The sequence below is a fragment of the Hippocampus guttulatus genome, chromosome 6 (genome assembly GCF_054856545.1).
Source record: "Hippocampus guttulatus isolate MCC_2025c chromosome 6, RoL_Hgut_1.0, whole genome shotgun sequence".
Classification (NCBI taxonomy): domain Eukaryota; kingdom Metazoa; phylum Chordata; class Actinopteri; order Syngnathiformes; family Syngnathidae; genus Hippocampus; species Hippocampus guttulatus.
Genome location: NC_141266.1, coordinates 17487614 through 17515296, shown reverse-complemented (window position 1 = coordinate 17515296; position 27683 = coordinate 17487614). Strand labels below are relative to the sequence as shown.

General features: G+C 41.9%; 2 protein-coding genes and 1 long non-coding RNA gene across 4 annotated transcripts; all 3 read right to left on the bottom strand.

Annotated features, from left to right (window-relative positions):
• Nucleotides 1-1155: 1155 nt before the first annotated feature.
• Nucleotides 1156-14252, bottom strand: snx27b (sorting nexin 27b). 2 transcript variants are annotated; one of them, XM_086114214.1, is made up of 13 exons: nt 13811-14252; nt 10689-10920; nt 10312-10504; nt 10066-10130; nt 9871-9975; nt 9704-9782; nt 8924-9087; nt 8750-8839; nt 7536-7685; nt 6592-6720; nt 6432-6491; nt 5597-5659; nt 1156-5481 (listed from the first exon to the last, which is right to left on the bottom strand). In XM_086114214.1, the coding sequence occupies exons 1-13, from the start codon at nt 14134-14136 to the stop codon at nt 5368-5370; spliced, it is 1770 nt and encodes a 589-aa protein (XP_085970340.1). In that variant the 5' UTR covers nt 14137-14252; the 3' UTR covers nt 1156-5367. The 2 variants fall into 2 exon arrangements, with proteins under 2 accessions (XP_085970340.1, XP_085970342.1); XM_086114216.1 differs by having other exon boundaries at nt 5611-5659.
• A 1047-nt stretch (nt 14253-15299) lies between these two features.
• LOC147203855 (uncharacterized) lies at nt 15300-16011 on the bottom strand. Its single transcript, XR_015101136.1, has 3 exons — nt 15846-16011; nt 15624-15769; nt 15300-15549 (listed from the first exon to the last, which is right to left on the bottom strand). It is a non-coding gene; the product is annotated as an uncharacterized LOC147203855 (long non-coding RNA).
• Nucleotides 16012-18077: 2066 nt separating this feature from the next.
• LOC147203854 (uncharacterized) lies at nt 18078-22750 on the bottom strand. The gene is made up of 6 exons (XM_086113439.1): nt 22605-22750; nt 22277-22444; nt 22027-22170; nt 18827-18842; nt 18578-18753; nt 18078-18469 (listed from the first exon to the last, which is right to left on the bottom strand). The coding sequence occupies exons 2-6, from the start codon at nt 22412-22414 to the stop codon at nt 18164-18166; spliced, it is 780 nt and encodes a 259-aa protein (XP_085969565.1). The 5' UTR covers nt 22415-22444; nt 22605-22750; the 3' UTR covers nt 18078-18163.
• Nucleotides 22751-27683: the final 4933 nt, after the last annotated feature.

Here is a 27683-nt window from a genome sequence, read left to right as displayed (position 1 = left end):
TATGACCGAAAATCGGTTCTCGACCAAACTTAGCGCACTTGAATGCGCCACTTGACTCCTCTCACCTTCCTTACACGAGGAAGTGACGCTACCTCGGGTAGACGAGGAAGTGACGCTTACTCCTGTTGCGTTCCATTGTGAGCAGACGTGTTCAATAATTTTATTTTATTTTTTAAACGTGGTTTCGGTTTTGGAACAAATGGGTTTTCGAACAGCCTTCTGGAACGGATTATGGTCGAAACCGAGGTATGACTGTACTTGTATTCTCCCACCCAGACATCTGATGCAAAATCGGTGCGTGAACACTCAAGAAGTGTGATGAATTGAAAGATAATTGTCATTGAAATGCATGAGAAAAAAAACAATTACAAACCTTTAAACACAAAAACACCTTATGTAGGAGATCTGCCTGTTTCTGTCGGAAATCCGAAAAGAGTAAGCTAATCAGAAGACTATAATTGTGATTGGATGCATATGTCTTGTGTCTGCCAGTGGTCGGAGATGCGGCACATCCTCTATGTCTGGTGTTTTCATTTTTAAAGGGGGTCCTCAAGGCAAACATTTTCCTTACAATAATATATTCTACGTGCCCACAATATTCTTGTGAATGTGTCAGTGGAATACAAATTAAAAGCAAAACAATCCATCTATTTTCAGCTATCTCATGGCACTGCCATCACAACACGAGACTTGTGGGCACACTTCAATAATTCGCATGAAATCTTAATTCTTATTCATGAATGCAATATTCATCCGAGTAGTTCGGGGATATTGTCTGAACATGTTACTGCAAAAACATTCTTCTTATTATTTGAGTCTCCATTTAAAGTGTGCTATATTTGTCTAATGGAAAACTTTTTGATTGATCATTTCTCTTTCCACGGCATGTTTTCTTAACTCACTTCCTGGGATCATATTGTACGCCAGCAGCAGTCAATAGCTTTTCATTATTTTGCGATGGGGAGTTGATGTGGGTCGATAAGGAACGGCCCTGTCTCCGCTTTTGGCTATTTGTCTCCCACATCTCATTTCGGGAAGTTGGAGACGAGGAGTTGTATGGGAGGAGAGCGGGTTGAGAGAAGCAAGTGGGAAGACTGGCGGAAAATCAGTCCCATTCCAGGGGCTCATCCAAAAGAGAAAGAGGGTAACCAGTGCTTCAATAAAACGCTTTTATTTAAAAGAATACTTTACAATTTCTTAGAATAAGCCAACAATCTGCAGGTTGCCAGTCATTTTTTTCTGAGGGAAGAGGGGATATAATGATCATCGATGCAGAAATTGATATCATTAGTCAATAAATAATCACGGCAACAAAATAGTCTCAAGCGGGACTGAGCGAGTGAAAAGGAGAAGTGCACACATAATCGAGAACATCAGACACGGCCCATTAAACAAAGAATCCCGCAAAAATGGCTCCGGCAAAGTCAAAGCGATCAATTTGAAGCTCATCACATTCAATTACCTTCACAAAACTCTGTAGATGTTCAATTAATCACTTTTAAAGGAAAGTAACATCTTGCAAGATTGCATTAACCTTGCTATCACCGAGTGCTTGAGAGCAGTGTTTTTTGTTTCTTTTTAAAGTGTGTGAGGCCCAGCAGTTTAAAAAAAAACTGTGCTAATAAACTAACTTCAGCAAAAATGATAGTGGTGGGAAACAGTTTGAGAGAGAGAGAGAGAGTATAACACTTTCAAAAAAAGACTATGGCAATTCCATTTGTTAATGAGGGCAGCTATTTAAGACCTTCTGGAGTGAATTCAGAGGTTGGTTTAGAAATACATCACACAAAGATAATTGTTGAAAATGTGCAAAGACTGAACTATGCAGTATTCAATTGAGCAATAGCATGAAACAGATTTTCACAATTTCAGTGTTCCTGTTTTTTTTTTTTTAGCAGTCGCTAAAATAACGGCGCAAATCTTAATTGACAGAAATGTTGAAATTTAATATTTATTCTACACATTTTTACAGCATTGGAAAACGTTAAGAATGTTTGTGTTGCTTGTCCTCCCCCAGAAGCCATGTTAAAACAAAAAATATATTTCCCTCCCCCATCTTTTTTCCATTTTCAAACATTTTGGAAAAAGCTCCAGGGAGCCACTAGGGCGGCGCTAAAGAGCCACAGTGTTGTTGACCCCCGGCTTAAGCAGTTAAGTGCAGTTGTGACCTGCAGTTCATTAGCGAGTTATGCCAGCACTCAAATAGCGCATCTTCCCTTTGGATTGTCCTATGGCGTAGCCACTTTAGAACGCCTCGTTGTCAGCTGTGAGTGCAAGCTCACAGCCGACAGAGATTGGCGGAAGGGCGAAAAATAATGTTTTAACAAATCCGATTTGACAGCGAGTGTGTAGACCGGGGCTCCGGGCTGGCTGGCATAACCGCTTTAGAGCGCCACATCGCCTGCTGTGAGTGTGCTCATGTCACAGAGAGAAGACATGATGAACTATGTATACCTGGCAATTTTTTTTTTAATCCTTCAAATGTGGCAGGGTTACTCATCCCTCTCTGTGGTGTGGCAAACTTGCAAAACTTATTTCCACTTCACAGGAACTTTAAAAAGATTGACTTATAGTCAGTGAAAACTAAAAGGTTCAGTACATTCACTTCTGTGACAATGGCAGATTTCTGAGGTACTCTCATTTTTAAAGAAATTTCCCCCCCCAACCCCCACGGCGAATAATGCATAGTGAATTAATTTGTTGCAGGCTTAAACAGGTGGCATTATAAAATGTTAATTAAGTCTCCAGGCTATGTTTTAATGAACATTTTTGCATTCTTAAAATAAGAAGCAATTTAAATGCGGATGTGGAGAAACGCTGGTCCGACAATGCCATCAAAGTACAAGCTAACATATTGGTACATCAAAACTTGAAATAATGAACCCTATGATCAGGCAAAGCATTACTATCATGATAAGGCAGAATTTTGAAACAACTTTCCGTTGGAGCTCCTGAGCTCTCCGTAAGTGCATGACTTCGTTTTGATGACATCATCATCATTCACGACACCGATTAAAGAAAACATGAGGGATCGGTTTTGATTACAACAACGACTTTTCCCTCGTAAATGACTCAAGATACCAATAATAACAAATATCTCCATGTATTCATGTTTCACAGCTGTTAATGTTGCATATTTTGTTTGAATAATGTCCTAAACTGTAATTACAATCTCGTATTACATTCCTCATTTGCCATACATCATTTCGGTGCCGTTTGAATTAGATTACTCCGGGAAACAATAACAGGATATTAAATTAGACAGTTCATCACATTAGACTGCAACTACAGCGTGTTCAGCATTCTCGAAAGTGTGTGTGTCTTTACATTTAATTAGCATGAATTTCTTTTGTGCTGTTGTAAATATTTGTCAAACAATGTCTGAATCGAGGGAGTATGAGACATTTACCCACGAAGCGAGGACGCATCTGCAGTGGTAAATTGTTTGAATTAAGACCGATTATCAATCGTGTGGACAAGGTAATCACTGCCGGTGGGGGAGCCAGCAGATGGAGAAGGGCCCATGCTCTTCTGTCTGGGTCATGCACACAGCTCAGAGGAAACAACTGTCACTTTTTCTCAGGCGAATGCCCCACAAAGAGTAAGCCCGTAGGCTTGTTTATACAATCCTATAAACATATGAGGGTCAATGGTGGGTCAATGTGGAACATGCAGTGGCTTATTAACCAGTCACTCACAATTTTAAGTAAACGACAGTGCAAACTGCATTCTACCGTCAAGGGAGAAAGTGATCAAGAAAATTTTGACCTAAATCCAATTGAAAAGCAGGAAATGGGCTGCGCCCTCGCAATCTGACACATTTGGAGCACTTGCTGAGAGACTACGACCGAAATACTGCTGAATACTCTCATGAAATCAAACGGTGCTTCAACAATTGTTTGGGTCTCACAGATTTCAGATCAGTTCAATGTCAGAAAAGATGTTTCGAGAGAGTTTATCATGGTGTCAGAAGAACCTACTATTTTGACAGGGGCTCACATTCTATAACCTCAGTTGATGGCATCCTGTCATCCTTGTGGATAAAGCGTCAACCCATCCGAGACGTCTTGCATGGACGGCGGTTACTTGAATTCTAAGCGACTTGGATTTTTGCTTTTGGCAAAACTGCAAGATACAAGCGCAAGGTGGTGGCAGCAAATTCAACTCAACTTGCTTCAAAAGAAGTGAACAAGTTTTTAAAAAAAGACTTTGAGCTGCTTAATGCCAATAATGTCAAACAAAAAAAGAATTCCGGATCGTTTATTTAAAAGAACCTCAAAACCTTGCCTTAAGAATCTCCGCTAGCTTAATGGTCACGCGCAATGTAAAACACCATAAATGGGTTGAAGAATAGCACTGGTGTCACGATGTGGTAACCCGTGAAGCAACGGACATCTGAAGACAAATGGAGAACGAACAAATGAAGGCAGTCGTACTGTATTATATTTTCTTAATCTTGCCCCCCACCCCAAAAAACAAACAAACAACTAAGACTACTATGATTGCCGCTTACTGGGTCAGTTGCGAATCTCTTCATGTGTGTCTCCGGCTGATTTTGCAGCACAATGTGATGCTGCAACATTGTAAGGGAATTTCCAAAGTTCACTTGAGTTCAAAGTGTTCTGAGATATTAGCATGGTCACGGATCGAATTAGACTCGTTAGACTGTATACCTCAGTTTAGAACAACCTTTCCAAAACCGCATTTTTTTTCTCCTCTTCTTTCATTTGCCACATTACCAAATGATAAAATTAATTAAAAACACAAAAACACATATTCTGCTGAGCTTGACTAATGAATGACACTGACACGTAATATCCGCACCATAGCCGTTATACTGTAGACGTCGTCACGCGTTTATGTAAATGCGTGACGCCGCGTCACCGTGTGAACACATACACAGTTTCAGCAATATCTTGCTTTGATTGTGGCTCTGTGTAAAAGCCAAAGGCTGTCGTATCTTGTTGGGGGTCTGACAAGCCTATTTTGCATTCATTTGACAAGACCTTTTCTTGCATGATCAGTTCCCGTGCGCTTTTACAACCCGTTACAACATGCCAAGCCTGCCTGAGGATCATGGTTCCATGCTCCAGATTTTCCAGTTCCCCTTTTCAAAAGTTTCAAAAGAGTTGTCTGCTCAGCTTAGTCTATTGAGGCGAACTTACCTGCCTTAAGTTGTCCGCACTTTAGTGAAGTCGTTCTTGAGGCGCCCAATGCCTGATTAATGTGCTGGATTTCAAAAGTTATCGACATGTTTTCTTGTTTTGCAGATGTTTTGCTGGGTCTTATGAATGGGAATTGGGGATCTGCTGGATGGAAGCGTAAATGCTGACTATGTCCTCAACAGCCGAGCGAGCGTCTCTGCATTCAGAAGAGGGCCGGGCTGGGCAGAGCGGAGGATTCTGCCGCGTCGTCAAGCGATAGCGATTTCTCTTGCTGGGTGCCTCCATCCCTTCGATGCCTCAGCAGCTGGAAAATATTCTGCCACATCAAACAGGACGGGGTCAGAAATAGACCCGAGGAAAAAAAAAAAAAGAGGAAAGATCATGTCAGGCTTTTGGTTATTGGGACAGAGGCAGGCATACTGAAGCCTTACCTTGCCACACATACCGTCGTGGGAGACGTTCTTGTTGTCTTTGTCCGTGGTCTCCTCCTCCACCTGTGGGCATTGAAGAAGGAGCGGATTGTTGTTTTTTTTTTCATCCACTGCTTGGTTCTACTCATGACACTTTTCCATTGGCAAAAGCATGTACAGAACAGTGCTGTCTGGTGGAATCATCACCTCTACAAAATCACTACTTTTCAGGATATCAAAAGATGTCACATTTCTTACCAAACACGGCATTGTTCAAACGCGCAAATGCAAAATTAGAACATTCTAAAAGAGCTGCTGAAGGCCACAACTCACGCCCAGATGCTAACACGGAACTAACCGGGCAACTTTAGTCCAGTTCCCAATGTCACTCATTAAGCCACGCCCCCTTGTAGGCACATATCCAAAACACCAATACTACAGAACGCTCAGTTTAACTACTTTCATAATTGAAAATAAATGGTGGCTGGAATTGATTGCAATTCATTTTAATGGAGAAAATCGATTTGTTATATGAATAATTGAGCAAGGAGCTTGGCCACAGACCAATTTCAACCTCTATGTCATGGTACCACTGTACATTTTGTGACATAAACTTTTATCATTACCACGTCCTTGTCATTTGAGGGTATACGGCTCGAAATACAAAAAAACACCAAAAAAAAACTCCACACATGCTAACCCTAGCTTACCTGCGCCACCATTAACCTGCTATACTCTTGAACATAACTCAGTGCTTGACAAACCCTCATTGCCCTCCCTTGTTTTTTTTCTTCGAAGTGGAAAGGGAAATCCAGCGCTCTGTTGTGGGAAGCAGCCAAAACTGGATGGTCCTTACCTCCTTTCTCCACTTTAGCTCGCAGAAAACTCTCTCGAAGCATTCATGCATGTAGTTAAACTGGAATGACAAAAAAGAAGTCAGTTGTGGTCGAGTGCAAAATAATTCCACTTTTTTTTTCCTCTGATGAAATGACCAAAACAAAGAGATGTCTTCTCACATAAGGTGTGAATATCTTGACCCAACGTGGTTTCTTCTCCCCCCGCGCATACTCGAAGCAAAAGGCCATGCCCTCTTCGTCTGTGTCCCACCTCTGCATTTCCCCCCACTCAAAGGCAATCACCTGGTTCTGAAAGCACAATGGAGTCCATTAGGACACAGTGTTTGTTAGCAGACACAATGGAGAGAAAGAACGAAGAGCTGAACATGAACATTCACTGGTCACTTCATTAGGTACACCTGCATTTGCTCCAAATCAAGATCTGCATCAAAAAGTCTGATTAGATCATAATACAGATCTGCTGAAGGAATCTCATGTAGGTAATGTATATTAAAAATAGACTATGCCGGGGTTACCAATTGAAGTGGTGTACAGTACAGCACTGCAAAATAACGTGAGCTGCAATTAACATTTTAGTTGCATATACAAAATATACAAAATCCATTTGTATAATAATACTTTAGCTGTACAATTTAAGAACCGGGACAAAATATGAGTTGCACCTTTAGTATGATGCAAAGCAGTACTTCACTGAAAGCATTAACCACAATAATAACAGACTGCTTCTTGTTAAATTATCTCTCCAACTAGGACACTGAATGTATATATATTTTTTACCCATTGAGTGGAACAGCTTTTGCGGTTTGTATCTGCTTAGCTCAAGGTCAGCATCACGTATCAAAGTAAATAAAGGAAGTTACTGCCCCCTGATAGTACCACCTGGATTTTATTTTTTGCTGAGGCATACAGTGTTTATTCTTAAAGGGAATGAGATATCCAGTAACCAGGAGCAGCAAGGGCATCTATTAGAGCAGAGGCCAGTATTGTTTCATAAATGGCCTCTGGATTGGATCTCATTAGATTGTGAAGGTGTACCTTGTGACGTGCCTGGAGAGTGTATGTCTATAGTTAAGTGGCGCACGCTAAGAAAGAGTTGCCCTTGCCTCGATTGTCCCCTCCTCTGTGCAGGCGTGCAGCTTGAAGTGCTGAATGCTGATGGCTGCGATGACGTGGCCTTTACGTCTGGAGTCGCACGAACAGTGAGGGAACAAGATTTCATTGTAGCCATCACAGCCTCTCAGCAAACTTAGATACTGCAAGAGTCAAAGAGAAAGGACATCGCAGGTTTAAACACGACTTGAAACATGATGAAAGTTCTGATGTTTTTTGACAGATTGTTTTTAGTTTTACACACTGCCACAATGGATTTTAAATCGAGTCCACTATGTGATCACATTTGTCCTTGGACTTGGTGAAGCAGCATCTGGCTCATGACCCAGAGTTATTTACAGGCTAATAAAAACGGATTAAGAACATTTTCTTCATTTTAAAGGAATTACTATTGCTCTGGTCTTAATTCACACACTCAAAAACACATCAAAACATTTAATGTATCACGAACCTCTGGAGAGCTCCCATTTCCCCTCTCTTGCAATGGACTATTCCATGTTCTTAGAATGTATATGTTGATTAGTGTTATCAATGACAGGAAAAGTGTTGAGATGAATCACTCATTTCCTAGCTCAGGAGAGTTTCCGTAAATTCACACTTTAAAGGGATGCGGAGGGTCTTATGAGTGGGTTTGCCTTGGGCGCACAAATAAAATGAAATAAATGTGCCTCTAGTAGCTGTAAACAACTGCACAGTATGTCTGTGGTCATAAGGCAGCTCATGTTTATAAAACGTATGAAAGCAGCTGTTGTATTTGAAAAGTGAGGTTCACTACGATTTAAAATGGATGCAATTGTTATGTTGTGAAATATCTTGAACTGAAGCCGAATATCTATAATTCGATGACAACTACATTGTTTTATTTCAAATTCACTGCGGTTTTCAATAGGCTAAATTATAAGAACGACATAATTGTCCAAATATTTCTGCACCCCCGTTCTGCACAATTTGAACCCCGATGCTGTTGTGAAGAATGATACAAGAAATTAAATGACCTATTTGGCAAAAATGAACTTACCATTGTTTGAATGTGAAAGCTGTGTACAGAATATAATTCAAGTCATAAAATACCATTGTTTTATAATGCAATAGTCACTTCAGGAGTAGAGATTTACGAGAAGGCATTGACCTACTTTTACGAGTTCTGACAAACGTGGATTGGAAAGCTACTGTAAAACTATTACTGTGGTGTAGATGCGAGACTGACCATGGACATATTTTTCTGCTCTTCAACCATCTGCAACTGGTAGGACTTCTGCTCTACTTTGATAAAACCTTTCTTGACATCCTCCAAGGCCTGTAAAAAGAGGTATCGCTTTAGAGGGAGAGAAATATATGTCCCACCATGACAGCACACGCATAGAAATCCAACATAACTCACCTGGTGGAAGAAGTAGGAGACAGCAAGTTGGTTGTCATTGAGTAACGTCTCCTCTTCGGTAGTGAAGAGCCACTTGCGCATTGTGAGGCAGGTTCTAGGGATGGCTGAAGTGTAGTTCTGCACGTACAACTTGTGGGGGAACTCGTTGGGTGCAAGCTTTCGTACTGAACAAAAGAAAAAGAACAGCTGGAGAAGGCAAACAAATTCAAAACATAGTGGACAAATATGCCTCAAAAGATAAAGAAAACATGGACTTTGAATTATCATCATGCATAAGGGCCACAATTGATTCTGATTTGGAAAACAGTCCAGGGTAGTAGTTGGGCTAAAATAACAATTTTAAATGTCTGTGTCAAAGTCGGGGGGGGGGGGGGGTTGGTTTATAAAAAAACATGTTATTTAATTGACATTTTCTATTTATTATTTACAGTCAACGTGAGTAGTTTTGCTTCATTTGTTGAATTGTATTTTATTATGAAGTGGTTCCCCTATGTTTATACTGTATGATTTGTGTAACACTTAAAACAATGCCTGGACTGTTGTTAAAAAGGTTTCACTTTATTTCCTCCACTTCCGTTTCTTTTTTTCCTGTTATCCTTTCATTTGGTCACACTGATTCCTTATTAAGAGGAAATGTGAGACACACACACATTATTTATCTCTCTCTCTGTATATATACTGTATACACAGAGAGAGAGAGAGAGAGAGAGAGAGAGAGAGAGAGAGAGAGAGAGAGACAGAGAAAGTGCAACTTTGTGTTCAATTCCAATATTTACTCACAGAAGGTGTGGTTGATGACCTCAAAGAGTGCAAAGTAGCTGGCCGTTATGCTATCAATCCCTAGCTTCATGATCAAAGCCTGAAAGACAAAGAAAGGGGTCAAGGATGTAAGCATGAAATGGAATATGATGGTGATGAAGGATTCTTTTTTTTTTTTTTTTGGATACCTGGTACACTTGGTCAGTGGTGGAATTTTTGCGAACCCGCACTGTAAGTGAGGTCTTATCGGGAACGGCTATTCTCAAGTCCACATCCCACAGGCCGTTGTAGTTCTAAAACATGAGAAGGAAAGATGCGGTGAGGTAACAGTGCAGTGCAACAAAACGCATGCGCAGGTTTAGAGGACACCAGTCATTTCTTACTTCATCTGATTCTGAAAGGAACTCCTGCATGATGTCACTTTCGCCAATGACCCTCACAGAGCACACTGCAGATAAACGGTATAAAAAAGTAAAAGTGGAAGGAATGGATGTTTTATAAGTCCTTCCAGTTCAGTGTGAAAACAGTAAATGCTATTGGGAGTTTATAAATATTAATAAATACTTATTTAGGATGCATGCTGCAAGGTGCACTCAAAGATATTGCAGAGATACTTTCTCACTCCACACCTCTCTCCAGATATTCTTCCAGGCCTCTACGTCGCGCATCCAGCTGCTGCTCCGACAGAGAAAAAGGCCATTTGCCGGGCAGCTTGGGGAATGTGAAGTTGGCAAACTCCCTCTTCAGGTTTTGGTGTAGAATCACGAACTCTCTGTAGCGTTTAGAGCAGAGCTGCCTTCCTGCCATGAAGACATTATATACCTGGAGGGAGAGAACAGATTGGGTTGAACCTGGGAAGCATTAAATAAAGATAACTGCAGTATATCGCACATTTCCTCAAATAGCAGCTTCCTGTTTGATTAGCAATGGACTTTAGCGGTTCCATTGTATCGACTCATTGACCCAAAACCTTCCAATACATCCCCTCTTCCTCTCATGTACTCACCACAAACTTTTCCTGATGGAGCTCAGTGTGTTTGTAGCTGGGCACAGAGATGGGGACGGCCTGCTTGTCGGAATAGTCGTAACAGTACTGGGCCGAGCCATCGTCTCCGACATCCAGACAATCGGCTTCCAGAGGCGGGACTGAGAGCACGGTCAATACCAGTTCTCGCTCTCCGGCCCGGATCAGGTCCACCACCTGTTTGTGTGTCGCGCCTTCAACATTCACTCTGTTTCTATTCAAAGGAAGAAAAGACAAGCACACATTTCAAGGAAGGCAAAATGATTATTCATTGACAGGGTCACAACATTCACAATTTTATACCATCAAACATGGAAAAAAATACAATTGCTTGTAGCTGCAGATTTTTTTTTAGCACAAGTTAAGGTCACTTATGAACATTTCCAAGAGTCTGACACTGATCATTGACCTGAAGTCTTTGTGTGACAACGTTAACTAATAATCTCAAAGGATGTCAGCTAAAGTAGCATTCTCGGTTCATACAGGATGTTGTCATTCAGGAGGTCCCTTGTACTTGAAGAGGGTAAATAGAAATTAGGAACACATTTGTATTTGCGAGTCACTATTCACCCATTCACATTATGTACATTACTTTCAGTGCCCAAGCCTATTTCGATGTTAAGATTAAGATTAAGATATCCTTTATTTGTCCCGCGATGGGGAAATTACAGTCAGAGTTCAGAACGGAAAACACTGGGCAGGGAGAGGGGAAAAAAAACCCCACGCTCGAACTATCCTCTTCTGAGGATAATTTAAGTCCAGGATAAAAAAAGACCCTAGCACATAAATAAGCATATGCCAGTTACAACAAGTCACAAGACATTAGCTCATTTAATAGAGCCTGCCACCGCTAGTTACAACGTATTGTAAGCATTAAAAAATATATATAATAATAAAATAATTGATATCTGATCTGATATTGCCACAATTGAGGGCCAGGCACTCAACAGTCAACAGACAGACTGGCTAACGGTCAGCCAGCTACTAACTTGAACCACCTCAACATTCTTATTGACTGATTCCCACATCATTCACCAGGCCAGCCCCCCCCCCTCCCCACCACCACCTTTTAAAGCCACACACACTGAAAGTCAAAAGATATAACGTGGAACGTGACAATGCTGATCTCAAGTTGACAACAACAATTAATCCAATAACTACGGTATAATGTGGCATTTGTGCCAGCTAAAACCCAATGTTGAAGTGAGGAAAAGAGCCTCATTTAGACACGCCATCACCCCGTCTATGCAACTCACATTAACATCGAGAGCACTTTAAAAATTGACAATTGCAGCTGTAATTGGAAAATTGGAAGTTGGGTGTTTGTGAAAATTTTCTTAGATGTATTATTTTAAGGCCACCGTGAAACAAGGACAGCATAGTGTTAAGTCTGTGGAGCAGATGTTTATCGTAAAGCAGCAGCCAAAAGTGTGCATTAAGATAATTAAAACCATTCCCAGAGAGACCTGATGGTGTTTAGTGTTGTAGATGGTAGTACTGCCGAAGCCAACGATAACAGCAGTGAAGCAATATGCACATCCCTTTACAATAGTCAGCTGGAACTCAGACTAACAGGAAATGTTTCAATGGAACTTGTGACTGACAGCTGATCTGGTGTCAGCTGTAATCATGTCACACAGCACAGTGTTATGCTATGCACATACAACAAATGAAGCCAGGGGGTTAGAGGCAGTAAACAGGTATCATGACAAAAAAGCGGTGACCACTGTAAAGCACTGAGTTAGCGCTTTGGCAGCACTTCAATCCTGCGGTTTTATGACTCCATAAGCACCTCATGCAGTGACTTTTGGTCTTGCAGCTTCAGCACTTTCCACTGTGCCATCAAGGCAGTTGTTTTCCCGCGATTCCACGGAATGATTTATTGCCTTGGATCAGTTGCTTTGAGATTTTTTGTCATTGTTGTTGTTAGTCATTTATGATTTCACCCTCTTGGCAAAACTGGAGGTGCAAAAAGGCACATTCTAGTCAATGTAAATGTACTCTGGACATTTAACTAATTTATAATCATTTTTGTCTTCACGTGCCACCAGTTTTTGAATAAAAATATATTTATAAAAAAGAAAAACAATTGTCCATTTGTCATATTATCATATTTCTATGTGTAATAAAACCTTTTAATCAGGTGCATCGGAATAACCTGCAAAAAATAAATAAAAATGCTCCTCAAAATTAGAAAGTCGATCCTCAAAACAAGTCTTTGATTCGCAACTGCGCCTAAAAGCAAAAAAATATTTAGAGCCTTGCGTACCACAAACCAGATGTCTCATAACAAAATCAACTTTGTGGGAGCGCAGTGCCACGGGGCATACAAATGACTGGGAAAAAAAAACTAATAACAAAGAGCAGTAGTAGTCGAAGAACAAACAATGAAGCTAGGCAAACTGATGGGCCAGACTGTTCTGAGCAGACCGATCTTTTGCTGGGCTATGTTCTCGGCATCATGGACATGTTTTAATAGCATAAGATCATTTGACTTTCAAGTGCTTTCGGTGCAGTGACAAAACCTGGACAACAAGCGCCCAGAAATAAGGGGGTCAATCAAACTGCCAGGTTACTGCAGGCCATCCATCGACAAAGCGGGCAGGCAGCTGCCAGCCAATGAGATGGCAACTTTGCCAGAGCAAAGCCAATCAGGGATGCCCGTTCTTGTCTTTCTGCATACCTTGCACGCACACACGCGGAGATGATGCTGAAACGGTTGCTGCACGCCCCTCTCCACAGCAACAGAGCCCAACATCAGCCACCAATCCCCCCACAGCACGGCGTACTGCGGTGAAATATTAGAGCGCTAGCCAGTCACAATTTAGTGATGCTGATGAGAGTTGACTAGCTTAGCTGTGATGGTACAATAAAAAGGATGCATAAATTGGAAAAAAGGGGAGGGGTGTACGTATGTGGGGCTGAGATGGAAGGAGTGTGACAGGAATGTATAATGAATGACCCTTACACAAACAATCCATTCACCATCTCAGGGTAGCTTTAACAGTGGCACTCACTGTTTTCACGTTCATTTTGTACACGGACAATTAACAGCATGGGTGACCCTTCAAGCACAGCGTCCATACGAGAGCAATTCCACTTACACCTCAAGAATCCTGTCTCCTTTCGAAATACCGGCTATGTCGGCGGCACCTCCCGGCAGGACAGCGCTGACGTGCTGCAGCGGGGCGTACAGTTCTCCGTTAATGCTCCGGAGCTGCCCTCCTTCACTAACTTGGCCCCGGACGTTGAAACCGTAGCCCGAGTCTGACTTGACTATTCGGATGAGCCGTGGGCCCGACGTCACGGTGGTGCTCGGGGTCTGGAAGCCGCCGCCGGCGTCGGGCGTGATATCGCCGCTCCGGGTGCCGTTAAACGCTGAATGCTGAGGCAGCGGTGTACAAAATGCGTGCCCCTCGACATCCGCCATTTGTTACAGCACTTGTGCCATCCGCCCTAGTTGGGAAAACGGTGTATAAGTGGCGGATATTAGCTGGGTAGCAGCAAGCTAATCAGCTGTGCTAACTAAACCATCAAACTGCCCGGGAAGGCGAAAAATGCCGAAAGAAGCCGATGATTAACGAGACCGCGCCTTAGCGCGTCCACGTGAGCTGAATCTGTGGTCACTGTTGTTTCAGCCGAGTGTTCCCTTCCATAACCTCTTTGAGCAAAGACGCGCATATATATATATATTCTGGTAAAAAATGTCTTTGAAACAAATCTCACGGCAAACCACCATACAAAAACGTCACAAAACGTATGAATACCGAAATAAAGATAAACGTAGTCTCAATTTACTGCAATTGACTTACTGTGTAAAATGGGTTTATTTACAAAATGTATTTGATTGAATTTACAATTAATTTATTTACAAAACTGACTTTCTCGTAGGAAGCTATGATATTAGAGTTGCCAAAAATTCAAGTAAGAGTAATGTGAGTTTAGAATAATATTACTCAAGTAAAAGTTAAAAGCACACCTCCAAATAATTACTTGAGTAAGAGTAATTGGAAAAAAACTACTTAAGTACAGAGTAACTAGTAAGTTCCTGATTTATTTTTAAACAGTACTTGGACGTCTGACAAAATATAAGATAAGAAGAGGCAAATCCAAATATTACCCAACAACCTAACGTTCTTCTTTAAATTAACTTTCTTTAACTCGTGTGACTTTTTTACTCGTGTGAAACTGCACAAGAGGTTCGCTATATAGAAATGATTAATTCTACAATTAATACATCATTTGATTAAATTGGACTTCGACAGATGGACTCACCCTGATCCGACTGACACGTTTGATTATTCAAAAACTCAACATGAGGTGGCAGCAGAGATGTAAACGCAGTCCATTGGATACCCATGCAGTAACGTATAATTTAAAATGGAACAGCATTTCATTATTTCACACAATCAACCAAATAAGTAATTTAGTTTTTTATATTTTATGGATGATACTGTAATACATTGAAAAAAAATAATCTCGATTCTTTGGCTGTACTTAATTCGGACATGTCCATCGTTTGTACACGATTAAAATGTGTTCAAGTTACAGATTTGATCTGAATATTTTCAAGGAAGAGAGTACACAATGATGTCAGTTTACCACATTTTAATCAAATGTAATCAAAAAAGACATACTTTTTAAACGGTGTATAGGTTCTCGGGGACTTAGAATCATGTTGTCCTTGTTAAAGCAAGTATAAACATGCACAATTTTTTCACATAGGTTCCATCAATTTCAAGAATGTTGCCATAAGAACGCAAAACTCATTGAAGTCGATAACACCGTCACCATTGGAATCCAGCTTGTCGAAGAACTCCCTCAGTGACTGATTGCTGTCGAGCTAAACAAAAGCAGGAATAAAATCGCATTGGAATGTGAAGGAATGTAATCTTTCTCTCTCTCTCTCTCTCTCACCTGTACACAGCACTCTTTATGAAGCATCAAAGCAAAATCTGCTTGAGTCATACTGGTTTTGTCTCCTGAATTCCCTGCATACTCCACAAATGTTTCCTGGAGAATGCACATCGCGTTGATCAACCTTGCCTGACTGGTCATGTTGGCTATGGATGGAAAGAACATCATATGTATATATTTGATGCTTAAAATTCATTATTTTGGAAAGAAACAACCACTTACCAAACTTGTGTGATCAGTTGACGAGCTCAAGTGGCGCCGGCGAGGAAAAATGTCAAAAGAAGACGGCTCACCTGTTATACAACACTCGGTACAACGCTCTCTCACGCCCACCTTTTTGATTGAGGTGAGATGTTTTGTCTGAACCACTGCTGCTTGTTTTGTCATGTTTTGGTATTTTTAAGTGTGACAAGAATTTAAAAAGCATACACAGAACAGTGGTGCCTGAAATGCAAGTTTAAAGTTGAGCTCAAGTCTTTTACGGTTGTCTAAAAGTGGCATTTTGATTAATATTGCATTTTTCGTCCATCTCAGGGGACGGCCATTTTGTCATTCTACCGTTGACTGAAATTGACATGAAAGTACTCTCTTTACAAACGTCATGTGACCAAAGCCATAAAACTGGTTATCCGTGACATGAACAAGTCGGTTTGCTCATACAGTATTATGGACGAGTAGAGCTTCCACCACGATTCCCAAAACATGCGTGATCGGTTCATTGAATGCTCTGACTTGTGCCTGTGCATATTTTCATTCATTCAGGTTGTAGTATTCTCAAGACAAATCTATCACGAGTGGACTATTTTGTTTGACTTAGTAGAGATTTTTGCCTCCCATCCAATTCAAGGTTTCATCATTTCATGCACATGGGCGAGCTAGGACAGTTCTATCCTGAGTGTTGGCATGGAAAACTATTAAAGTGGAACCTCTATTTAATTAACTAATAGGGAGGAGGGTTCAAGCAGTCCATCAGTTTGCTCAGAGTCAGACAGGAGAGTCTCCAGATCACCGGTGACCCTGATGAGGACAAGCGCTCCGAAGCATGGATGGATGGCTCTCCAATAAGAATTTAGCACTTCAGCCAAAACACAAAAATGCATTTGAAAAGTTGTGAACTTTCCATCATGAAGGGGAATTGATGGAATTTATTTAGCGTAGCACCATTGTGGACTCAAGATCACATGATAGGGCAGGGCTCACCAGCTTTGGTCGTCAATGGCCCCTATACTGCATGTTTTACAGACGTTTTCTTCCTCCAACGCACCCGATTGAAATGATCAGCTCATTGGCAAGCTCTGCAGAAGCCTGATAACAATCCTGACCAGAGTTGCGGCCCCTGTGATAGAGCTAACCAGGGAGCATTGGTTTAAACTGTTTCAGAGTCTTTGACATAAGCGACTGTCTCGCCATTTGCTTTAAATCGCATTCAAAGCAACGCATTGAATGAGGATGTTTTGGCATGCAACCTTAGATGACTTTTTTTATTTACTTGTTGTTACTGAGAAATGTGCTTCTATTTTTGGCCCCGTTTTGCCACCGACACACCTTCTTTGTTCCAGAATGCAACAGGTTCACACATCCAATTTGATGTTGGCAGTGTAATTATGAAAATGAGCATTTGTAGGCGTACCCAACAACACACCGCGGATAGTAAACAGTATGTTATGATTTCTTTTGAGGGTTTGGAGTTACACAGCAAAATTACATTCTCTTGATAAAGGCGACTGTAACGTGTTCAATTCAGCTGGAGTCTATCCCAGCTGACTTCAGGGGAAAGGCAGACTACACTCTGAATTGGTCGCCAGTCAGTCGCAGGAAACGTATAGAGAAGAATAACCATTCACACCCACATCCACGCCCTCACTGAGTCATCTCCTTTTTCAATAAGGAAGTAATCCTAAAATAAATACCACTATTGCTTTAGGGCAATTCTTTTAACAGCTTTCTCGAATGCCTTTTTGCTGTCATGGCAACTGCCACAACAGAACATGACATGACCTGATCCGACAAGAAATGACATGACAATCACCTGACTGGGCATGGCGTGATGTGACGTGACGTGTTGTGACATGATCTGACATGACATGACCTATAGAAAACATGTACCGGTAAGCACAGGGAGAGCATGCAAACTCCACACAGGAGGCTCAGAACCAAGATTCAAACCCCACACCTCAAATGATGTACTTTTAATTAAAGTATGTGACGCATATTGATTTACGCTGTGTATGGAATGCACTATAAATCAGTATATATATTTTTTTGGTAAACATCTAAACAATGTGAAATATTTTTTTTTCTTACTAAGCCCCCTGTATCATACCCCCCCAGCTCCAATTGATTTTTTTTCTTTTCTTAAAGAAACACACACACATAATTTTTTGGATGGAATTTTACAAAAATATTCAGTATGTATACTATAAAATAATAATAATAAATGTACAGGATCACCAATAGGAAGATATAGTGTTTTAATTTACTTTCATTGATAAAAGCAAACACAGAAACAGCACGAATAAATGACCGACCTTTTTAGCATTTCATTCATCATCACAGTCCCTGCCGCCCTTGCCGCCCTTGCCGCCCTTGCCGCCTCTGCCACCCTTACCACCCTTACCACCGCCACCCCTACAGTCTTCATCATCATCGTCACTGGCCCTTCCTTTACCACCTTTGCCCCTGCGACCTTTACCGCCTCTACGGCGACCCCTCCCTCCAGCCTTTCTGCGTTGACATTTTGTCATTTTGACCATGCACATGATGTACTCCTGGAAGCTGAGCTGGTCGTCATCGTTCTTATCCAGCTCGTCAAAGACCTCGTCGATATCGCATTTCTCTAGTTTTCCCTGTGAACATACAAACAGGGCCACTTGACAAAAAAAAAAAACCAAAACAAAAAAAACCCACATAACCGCATTCTTTGCCGAGAATAATTTTGCTGATTTGTCACTTACTTTATAGTCAGGGGAACTGATTTCATCGATTACCAGCGCTTTAAACTCATCCCTGCTCAAACAATCGTTATCCTCACTGGCGTACTCTTCAAATAGATCCACAAATTTTTGAATGCACTCTTCCAGTTTGAACATGGCTGCTTTGGGAGGGAAAAAAATTTGTTTCTGGTAAGGTTCTGGAGAAACAAGAGAAAAAGGCCTTGATTTAGGATGGCCGAGAGTTCAGCTCAAGGGGTCCGGGATATTCACCATGTTTACAAAAAGACTAAAAACCAAACCAGAAGTTGTTACTAATGCACATAGTGTTGCACAAGATAGATAAAATCATGTGGATAATGTTGATAGTCTCAATGATAGACTCGTAGACAAGTCATACAGTTCATATCAGAAGTTCCATCAGTACTTACGGTATGTTAGTGCGATGTTGTCTGCTTCTCCAGCAAGGCTAGTGTGCGAATGAGGTGGAATCCTCTTATACAGTCAACACAACAGCCTGATGACTAATCTCACTGATGATTAGGTGTGCAGTGCATTTGGAGCAGACGCAACATTTTTGAAAGACTGTTAAGGCACTCCTATACAGGTTGTACAAATGTTTTTGTTTTGTAGATAAGCAATTTTATATTCAAGGGATTTAAACACATTTTTTCCAAGAATACCTGGGATGTTTCAGTTCGAATCAAAACTCAGCTCATCTTTTTAATAAACCTGGTTTGTTAAAAGTGGATCGTGTTGAACTGCATCTGTGTCAGGTTGTCACTATCAAAGATACGGAAAGTGTTCAGATTCGCTTTCGTCCTTTTTCGACATGGTGGTGATTCTGATGGCAACATATTTAGCCAATATAACCTGGGTTAAGGCCAACCTCGAATCAAAACGGACACAAGTCAAGCCAATGCTTGACGTGTTGCATGGGCCAACTTCAAAAGAAAAGCCTTACAAGGTGATGGCGTGTTACCATTCTGTATAGTGGCACTGTCTTGACTTGTTTTGTCAACTGGAGTCTGACCTGATCACAGTCAATAGAAACTAGGATATCAACTTGAATGATAAGAGGACAAGCTCTTGCGAGTCAGCCAAGTCGAAGCTGGCTCCGTAAGTGGCTCTACCGGACGTACAGCTTGTTGCTGAATAACGAGCATTTTTGTCTTGTGCTGTTCGTACTGCAAATAACCTGAGCCGGAGGCGCTGATACATGTCTCATTCTCATGACTCGGCACTCTCAATTGACTGAAAAGACTTAAAAATGGCTGCCCATATAAATGAGGTGATACCATGTTTTAAAAGAATGATGTATAGAATTAATTTTTTGTAGACTTAATTAAAAAGCATTACATAGCGAAGATATTAACAACTCAAACGTAACAGAAAGTTTTGACATCTTGCGTTTAGTTCCTCTGAGCCTTTTTGGTCCTTCAGAAGTACAGTGCTGAATGTGCGTCACAGGCGAGATTATGTTTGTTTTGTCATGTACGCAACTGTTTTTCCATTGGATTAAGCTGTCAATAAGATGTATGCGTGACTAACCACTTATATTTGTAACAGTAAAAATATGTGGGTTGCAATTGTTTTTATGTGAGTCTGAATCCAATTTCTTTCCATCAGAATTGTTTTCATGTGCTTATCAATGAAAATGATTTGGGTTAGAATTGTTTTGATGTGAGTATGAATGTAAAACCTATCAGTGCCCAGTCTTGTGAATAAAACGCTACGAAAACACACAGTGGACACAAATTCAAGTCTGTGAATACGATTTCAAGTTTGTGGGTACAAATCAGAAATGTCTGGTCGAATGATGTCGTGTAGGTGACGGGCAGGTCACAGGGAAAGTAAATGAGCCGCAAATCTTACACACGCTGGTGAGATGGACAGACCGTCTTCCAGCCCAAGCATAGCATTGGGCTAACAGGTAGTTAATAGCAAGTATATCCAATATCTATTTTATAAAATTGTGCTACTGTATATCCAATAATATATAGCTTAGTTAACAGGCTTGTGTCTTTACCTTGCAGGCTAATGACATGCCTCAGTGCAGTGGCTCCTAACCTGGGTTCCATCGAACCCCAGGGGTTCGGCGAGTCGGTCTCAGGGGTTCGACGGAGCCTCTGCCATGCAGGGTAAAACACACACGACTCAACATGTTAATTAGTAATGACACGCCCACTTGGCCATCACTGGCTGCAGATGATCACATGACATTTTTTGTCCAATCAGTGCTGTGGGAAATCTACTTCGCTCCGTAGTCAACGTGTGACTGTCGTGATAGTACGTCGTACAATTAAAACATATATACTGTATATATACAGTACTTATCTCTTGAAATTTTATTTACTTTTTTCTGTGTTTCATAAATGCGTTTTTTTAATATCTTGAATTTGAAATATATATACTGTATATATATATATATATATATATATTTTTTTTTTTTCCACTCATGAAGGGTTCGGTGAATGTGCATATTAACTGGTTGGGTTCGGTACCTCTAAAAAGATTAAGAACCCCTGCCTCATTCCGATTTGGTTGGTGCTATCTAATTCGCACTGGCATGTAAAATATGAAACATTTTGAGATGTAACGTTGATCAAAATACTACTTAATCTATTCATAAATTGTGTGATTCAGCTCTTAAATAGGACCATTGTTAAATCTGGTCTCTTTATTTTTGCTAATCCTGCATATATTTGTTGTAAACATATACGCATACCTGTCAACTTTTCGGAGCGCCAACCTGTATAAACTACCAAAAAAATCCTTATAAAGAGCAAAAAATCCTTATAACACACAAAAGCATTTTAAATGTCAAAATAACGGCAGAAAAAACCCCACGAAATTTTCAATGATATTTATTGTAGATCTCCATAATACAATGTCTGGTTAAAGTGTCCTTGGGTGTCTTGAAAGGCGCTTATAAATAAAATGTATTATTATTATTATTAATGTCTAATCATCATTCTACTTAGTGGCATTAATGTGTTCAGAGTTGTATTCCTGCGTTACTTTTTTCACCAACTCCAAATCATTTGGAGTTGGTGAAAAAACCCCCGGACATTTTCAGAATCCGTATGATTTGTGCGATACGGCCATATACGTAAGATTCACCACAAAATCCGTATGAACTATGGCTAAACCGTATGAGTTGACAGGTATGTATACGGTACATTATGTACCGTACATAGCATGTACCACATTTGGTATTGAGGGATTATAAATCATTTTCATCTTCTCAAAGGGGCATGTCGAAAAAAAAAAAGCTTGAGAACCACTTCAATAAAGAGACAGGACCCTGAAACTCTATTATTTTTTTATTTACTTCCCGTCATGAAAAGAACAATGCAGAAAAATACACCAGCAACTTTGTAATGGACCCAAATTAAAGAATGTCTTTGTCGTTCATTCTACCAGTATAATACCATATTTTATATGATTATCACTGTATTTTTTTTTTAAACTTCTGCCCCTGGCTTATTCTTGCGGTAGTACAAAATTGCCAGCTGAGTCACAGCGCTCCCAAATTCTTTGAGTTTGAGCTCGTCATCTTTGTTCTTGTCCATCTGCTTCAACATCTTTGTGATAATCTCCATCGTGAGTTTCCCCTGTCAAACCCAAAATCAAAACGTTAAGGCACAGGAAATACTGCACACGCTCAGAACTTTGTCCTATGCTGTGAATGTGTTCACTGTGTTGCCTAAAGTCCCTCACTTGAAAGTTGTTGATGTTGACTTCATTCTCAAGCAAGGCTCCAATCTCATCCTTGTCCAGCTTTTTCTTGTCGTCGTCATTGTTGTATTCATCAAAGAGGTCTGACAACGTTATAACGATTTCATCCAGGCGGCCCATGGCTACTGAGGTTTGTGAAAAGTCTTATTCCTATAATAGTATTGAAAGAAGAGGAGACATTATCTTTAAAACAAACAAATAAGAAAAACAACAACAAACAAAAGCAACAGAATTTGAGCACGATTACAGTTCAGCCTAACACGCATCCAGCACACTCAAACTCTATCACGCAACTTTCTTGAACACTTACAGTATGTTCAGCAGACAAGATGCGATCGTGTGTGACTCCCCAGAGGTGTGTGACAGACTCAAGCAAGATGCATCATCTTATTTTGGACTTCTTATAATGACACACACACTCACACAAACACAAACACACACTCACACGCACATGATATAATGTAATTTAAATAAAATGTTTTCTACGCCACCTAGACCGGTTTCACCTTTTCGACTAAGCCCATGTAATTAGACAGTGAAACCACTTTCATTCATTCAATCTGTATTCGGTTACGTGTCTGCTGGCGCCTGTAAGAGGAACTCCCTGAACTGGTTGCCAGGGCTCAAATACACAAACAACAATCAACACTCACACCTTGGAACAGTTTAGTTCCCAATTAACCTTGTTTTCAGAATGTATGAGGGAAAAGGGGTATCCGAAGGAAACCCATTGGAACCACTTGCACATGTCAAAACTATTTAACGCAAAGGGAGTTTTACCAACTCATTGTTTGAGGTGTAATGTACTTACAGTCAAGTAAATAAAAAAAATAAAAAATAAAAGACAGATGCCCGTTGAAGTCTGTATTCTGCTCATATTTAGTCATGCTGTCTAACCTTCCCATGCCCACAGCGTAGCTTGGCGTCCTTGTAACAATCATCTCCTAGAATTGGAATACTCTTGTATTATCCCTCTCTTCTTAGTTAGGTTTGATGGTTAAGGTGTTATTGCTCTCTGTTAGTTGTGTTTGTTCAGACACTTGAAAGAAACAATGTAGAATGCTGTCGAAGGTATTTCCTGCTCACCGTTTTTTACAATCACCTTTAGTGCCCCTCGACCCCCACCACTTTAGGGCCCCCCTCCACAGGACATGTTTAACATCAAAAGAGGAACTGTTATCTCAAGTATCTGTGTTCCTGCCATCACACCAAATGGTGTGGTGGGTAGTGGTGGTCTGGTCTCACCTCACCGCTCCCAACTTCTTCCAGCCACACCGGGTCAGATGACATGTTACTTTCTTTGTTTCAGGGATTTGCATGAGAGGCGTACCTCCCCGCCTCTCATTATCATATTGTCTCTATATAATCTCATGAATGTGTTTCTTTTACGCTTCCTGATTCAAATCTGGACCCCTCAGGAGCCCGAATCGATTCGTAAACGGCAGAAAGATAAAGTAAACCCTTCGAAGGAACTGTTCATCGCCTCCAGCCTTTATTTGGTTTACCAACATTCTCCTCGTCCGAAATTCAACGAACATGCGGGGAAGAGGAGGCCACTCTTCCCCCAACACTGTGTATTTGCCTCATTTGTGTTAAAAGATGCTCAGTGAATTCCATGCATTATTTAAATGTCCCAATCAATGGTTGTGGGCTGAAAGCCTCATAAGATGATTATTTCTGAGCATAGAAATAAATGAATTAAATGCATGTGGTATAAGAAATAATTGGTTGTTTTCCCGAAGCCTTGGCTCTTCAGCTGTGAGGTACATGTACCGTATGTATGACAAACAGCTTGGAATCCCCTACTAAAATACTGTAATTTTGCCATTTTATTATTATTTACTGTAACTCCCTCTCGGGTCTGACCGTGTCATGTTAATGGAGGTGGCGTGTTCTAATAACCTGGAGAGCGTGACTGTCTACAGTTCGCTCCTGGTTGAGTCACACTTGGCAGACCGGTCTTCGGGGAAGGTCAGTCAAAACGTGTTTTTCCATTTCGGGCCATTACACTTTTCACTTTTTAGCATTTAGTAGAGGAACAGAAGGAAGGACGAATCACGACCAAGTTCACTGTGGTTGACATGGCCTCGAGCGACAGCGCAATTATAAAATGCATAGTCATTGAGAGAAATGACGCGCCACTAAACCTGATGCAGAGGTGACATGAAAGTTTATTTTTTGTTATTTGCACACAAAAAAATGACTCTAACGGAAAAGTAAAGATGATTTGCTTCTATATCAACAAAGAATGGTGCACTGATGTCACGAAGCTCGACGCACACTGCAGCCCGGACCTGGAGTCGCTGTCTTTAAACTGCAAGCCATTCTACTCGCCACGTGAGTTCACCTCCTTTTTACTAGTCAGTGTTTACATTGCGCCACAAGCTAACGCTAACACGGCGATACAAACGCTAGCCGAACAAGTAAACAAACTCGAACTAAAATACCCAGAGTCACCCCTGATCATTTTGGGCGATTTTAATAGAGCACATCTTAACCGTGAACTTCCCAGATATAAGCAGCACATCGACTGTTTCACCAGAGAAGGCAACATTCTAGACCACTGCTATACAACAATCAAAAATTCATACCGATCGGTCGCCCGTGCAGCATTGGGTCTTTCTGACCACAATTTAATCCACTTAATACCTACATACAGACAGAAACTCAAATGTGTTAAACCGGTTGTTAAGACTGTGAAAAAATGGACAGATGAAGCAAAGCTAGCTCTACAAGAATGCTTAGACTGCACTGATTGGGGCGTCTTTGAAACTTCAACGGGCACACTGGATGAATACACAGACACTGTAACATCATAGGCGGCCCGGTAGTCCAGTGGTTAGCACGTCGGCTTCACAGTGCAGAGGTACCGGGTTCGATTCCAGCTCCGGCCTCCCTGTGTGGAGTTTGCATGTTCTCCCCGGGCCTGCGTGGGTTTTCTCCGGGTGCTCCGGTTTCCTCCCACATTCCAAAAACGTGCATGGCAGGTTGATTGGACGCTCTAGATTGTCCCTAGGTGTGAGTGTGGGCGTGGATGGTTGTTCGTCTCTGTGTGCCCTGCGATTGGCTGGCAACTGATTCAGGGTGTCCCCCGCCTACTGCCCAGAGACGGCTGGGATAGGCTCCAGCACCCCCCGCGACCCTAGTGAGGATCAAGCGGTTCGGAAAATGGATGGATGGATGTAACATCATACATCAGTTTCTGTGAGGACATGTGTGTACCAACGAAGTCCTTCCGCTCCTTCAACAATAACAAGCCATGGTTTACTCCCAAACTCAGGCAACTCAGGAAAGAGAAAGAGGCCGCATTTAGAAGTGGAGATCGGGCACTGTACAAACACGCCCGAAACCAATTGACAAAGGAAATTAACATCGCTAAGAACCAGTTCTCTGAAAAACCAGTTCTCTGCTAACGACTCTGCATCTGTATGGAATGGCCTGAAAGCAATCACTAACTATAGAATGCCACCCCCCCCCCCCCAAACAGTGAACAATAAGGGTCTTGCTAATGAACTAAACATGTTTTTCTGCCAATTTGAAAAGGTCACCCCTATTTCCCACACACACCCACCTCTACCAGAAACCACTCTACCTACCCCCCCCCCCCCCCCCACCCTCTTTTTCTCCACTACAGATCCACGAACAGGATGTGAGACGGCTCTTCAAGCAGCAGAAGATCAAGAAAGCTGCGGGGCCCGACAAAGTGTCCCCCTCCTGCCTGAAAGTCTGCGCTGACCAGCTGGCTCCGGTCTTCACACAAATCTTCAACAGATCCCTGGAGCTATGTGAGGTCCCATCCTGCTTCAAACAGTCTACCATCATCCCAGTTCCCAAGAAATCGGCAACATCGGAACTGAACGACTATAGGCCTGTCGCCCTGACGTCTGTGGTCATGAAGTCCTTTGAACGCCTGAACCACCTAAAGAACGTCACCGGACCCCTGCTGGACCCTCTCCAGTTTGCCTACCGGGCAAACAGGTCTGTGGAAGACGCAGTCAACACAGGTCTGCACTACATCCTCGAGCACCTCGACAGCACAGAGACCTACGCAAGGATTCTGTTTGTGGATTTCAGCTCTGCGTTCAACACCATCATCCCGGAACTCCTCACCCCCAAACTTCTCCACCTCGGTGTGTCCCCTACGATCTGCCAGTGGATCCTCAGCTTCCTGACGGGACGGACACAACAGGTGAGACTGGGAGCAACAACATCATCAATACGCACCACCAGCACTGGAGCCCCACAGGGATGTGTCCTCTCTCCACTGCTCTTCTCTCTCTACACAAACGATTGCACCTCAACAGATCCAGCTGTCAAACTCATAAAGTTCGCAGACGACACCACGGTCATCGGTCTCATCAAAGACGGCGACGAGTCTGCGTACCGCCAACAAGTGGAGCAGCTGGCGCTCTGGTGCAGCCGACACAACCTCGGGCTGAACACGCTCAAGACTATAGAGATGATCGTGGACTTCAGGAAACATTCTTCTCCACAGTTGCCCCTCACACTATCCAACTGCCCTGTGTCAACCGTCGAGACCTTCAAGTTCCTGGGAATCACAGTCTCCCAGGACATGAAGTGGGAAGTCAACACCATCTCCATCCTGAAAAGGGCCCGGCAGAGGATGTACTTCCTGAGGCTGCTGAGGAAGCATGGCCTGCCACAGGAGGTGCTACGACAGTTCTACACGGCAGTCATCGAATCAATCCTGTGTTCTTCCATCACGGTTTGGTTTGGGGCCGCCACAAAAAAGGACAAAATCCGACTTCAACGGACAGTTAGGACGGCGGAAAAAATCGTTGGCACCGCCCTACCCACTCTTGAGGACTTGCACACTGCAAGAATCAAGACAAGGGCACGGAAAATCCTCCTGGATCCCCCGCACCCTGCCCACCACCTTTTCCAGCTACTCCCCTCAGGCAGACGCTACAGATCCATGCGCACCAAATCCAGTAGACACTTAAACAGCTTCTTCCCTCTAGCCATTAACTCCTTAAACAGTCACTGACGTAGTCACTCTTCTTGTACTACAAATACTGCCACTGGTTACTCTAAAATGGTTCAATGATTTGTTGTTTACGATGATACTGATGCAGCGTGTTATACCGGAGACAAATTCCTTGTGTGTTCTACATACTTGGCCAATAAAGATGATTCTGATTCTGATTGGCTGCTACTCCTAATAATGTTGCAGTTTTTTTCATTGGGCGTGTCAAAAAAAGATGGAGAGCCATTGCAATAAAGAGACAAGACCCTCAAAGGCGGTGGCACGGCGATCGACTGGTTCACACGTCGGCCTCACAGTGCAGTGCAGGGTTCCATTCCGGCTCTGACCTTCCTGCGTGGAGTTCGCATGTTCTCCAGGTGCAAAAGCGTGCAGAGCAGGTGA

What these genes read in the sequence shown, in the direction of transcription:
- LOC147203854 (XM_086113439.1), bottom strand. Translation starts at nt 22,414, where the DNA reads ATGGGCCGCCTGGATGAAATCGTTATAACGTTGTCAGACCTCTTTGAT. An exon ending in TCAACATCAACAACTTTCAA is followed by an intron (nt 22,171 to 22,276) that starts GTGAGGGACTTT and finishes TGGGTTTGACAG; the next exon opens with GGGAAACTCACGATGGAGAT. An exon ending in TCAGTTCCCCTGACTATAAA is followed by an intron (nt 18,470 to 18,577) that starts GTAAGTGACAAA and finishes GTATGTTCACAG; the next exon opens with GGAAAACTAGAGAAATGCGA.
- snx27b (XM_086114214.1), bottom strand. Translation starts at nt 14,136, where the DNA reads ATGGCGGATGTCGAGGGGCACGCATTTTGTACACCGCTGCCTCAGCAT. An exon ending in TCCTTTCAGAATCAGATGAA is followed by an intron (nt 9,976 to 10,065) that starts GTAAGAAATGAC and finishes CTCATGTTTTAG; the next exon opens with AACTACAACGGCCTGTGGGA. An exon ending in CCACTGACCAAGTGTACCAG is followed by an intron (nt 9,783 to 9,870) that starts GTATCCAAAAAA and finishes TTTGTCTTTCAG; the next exon opens with GCTTTGATCATGAAGCTAGG.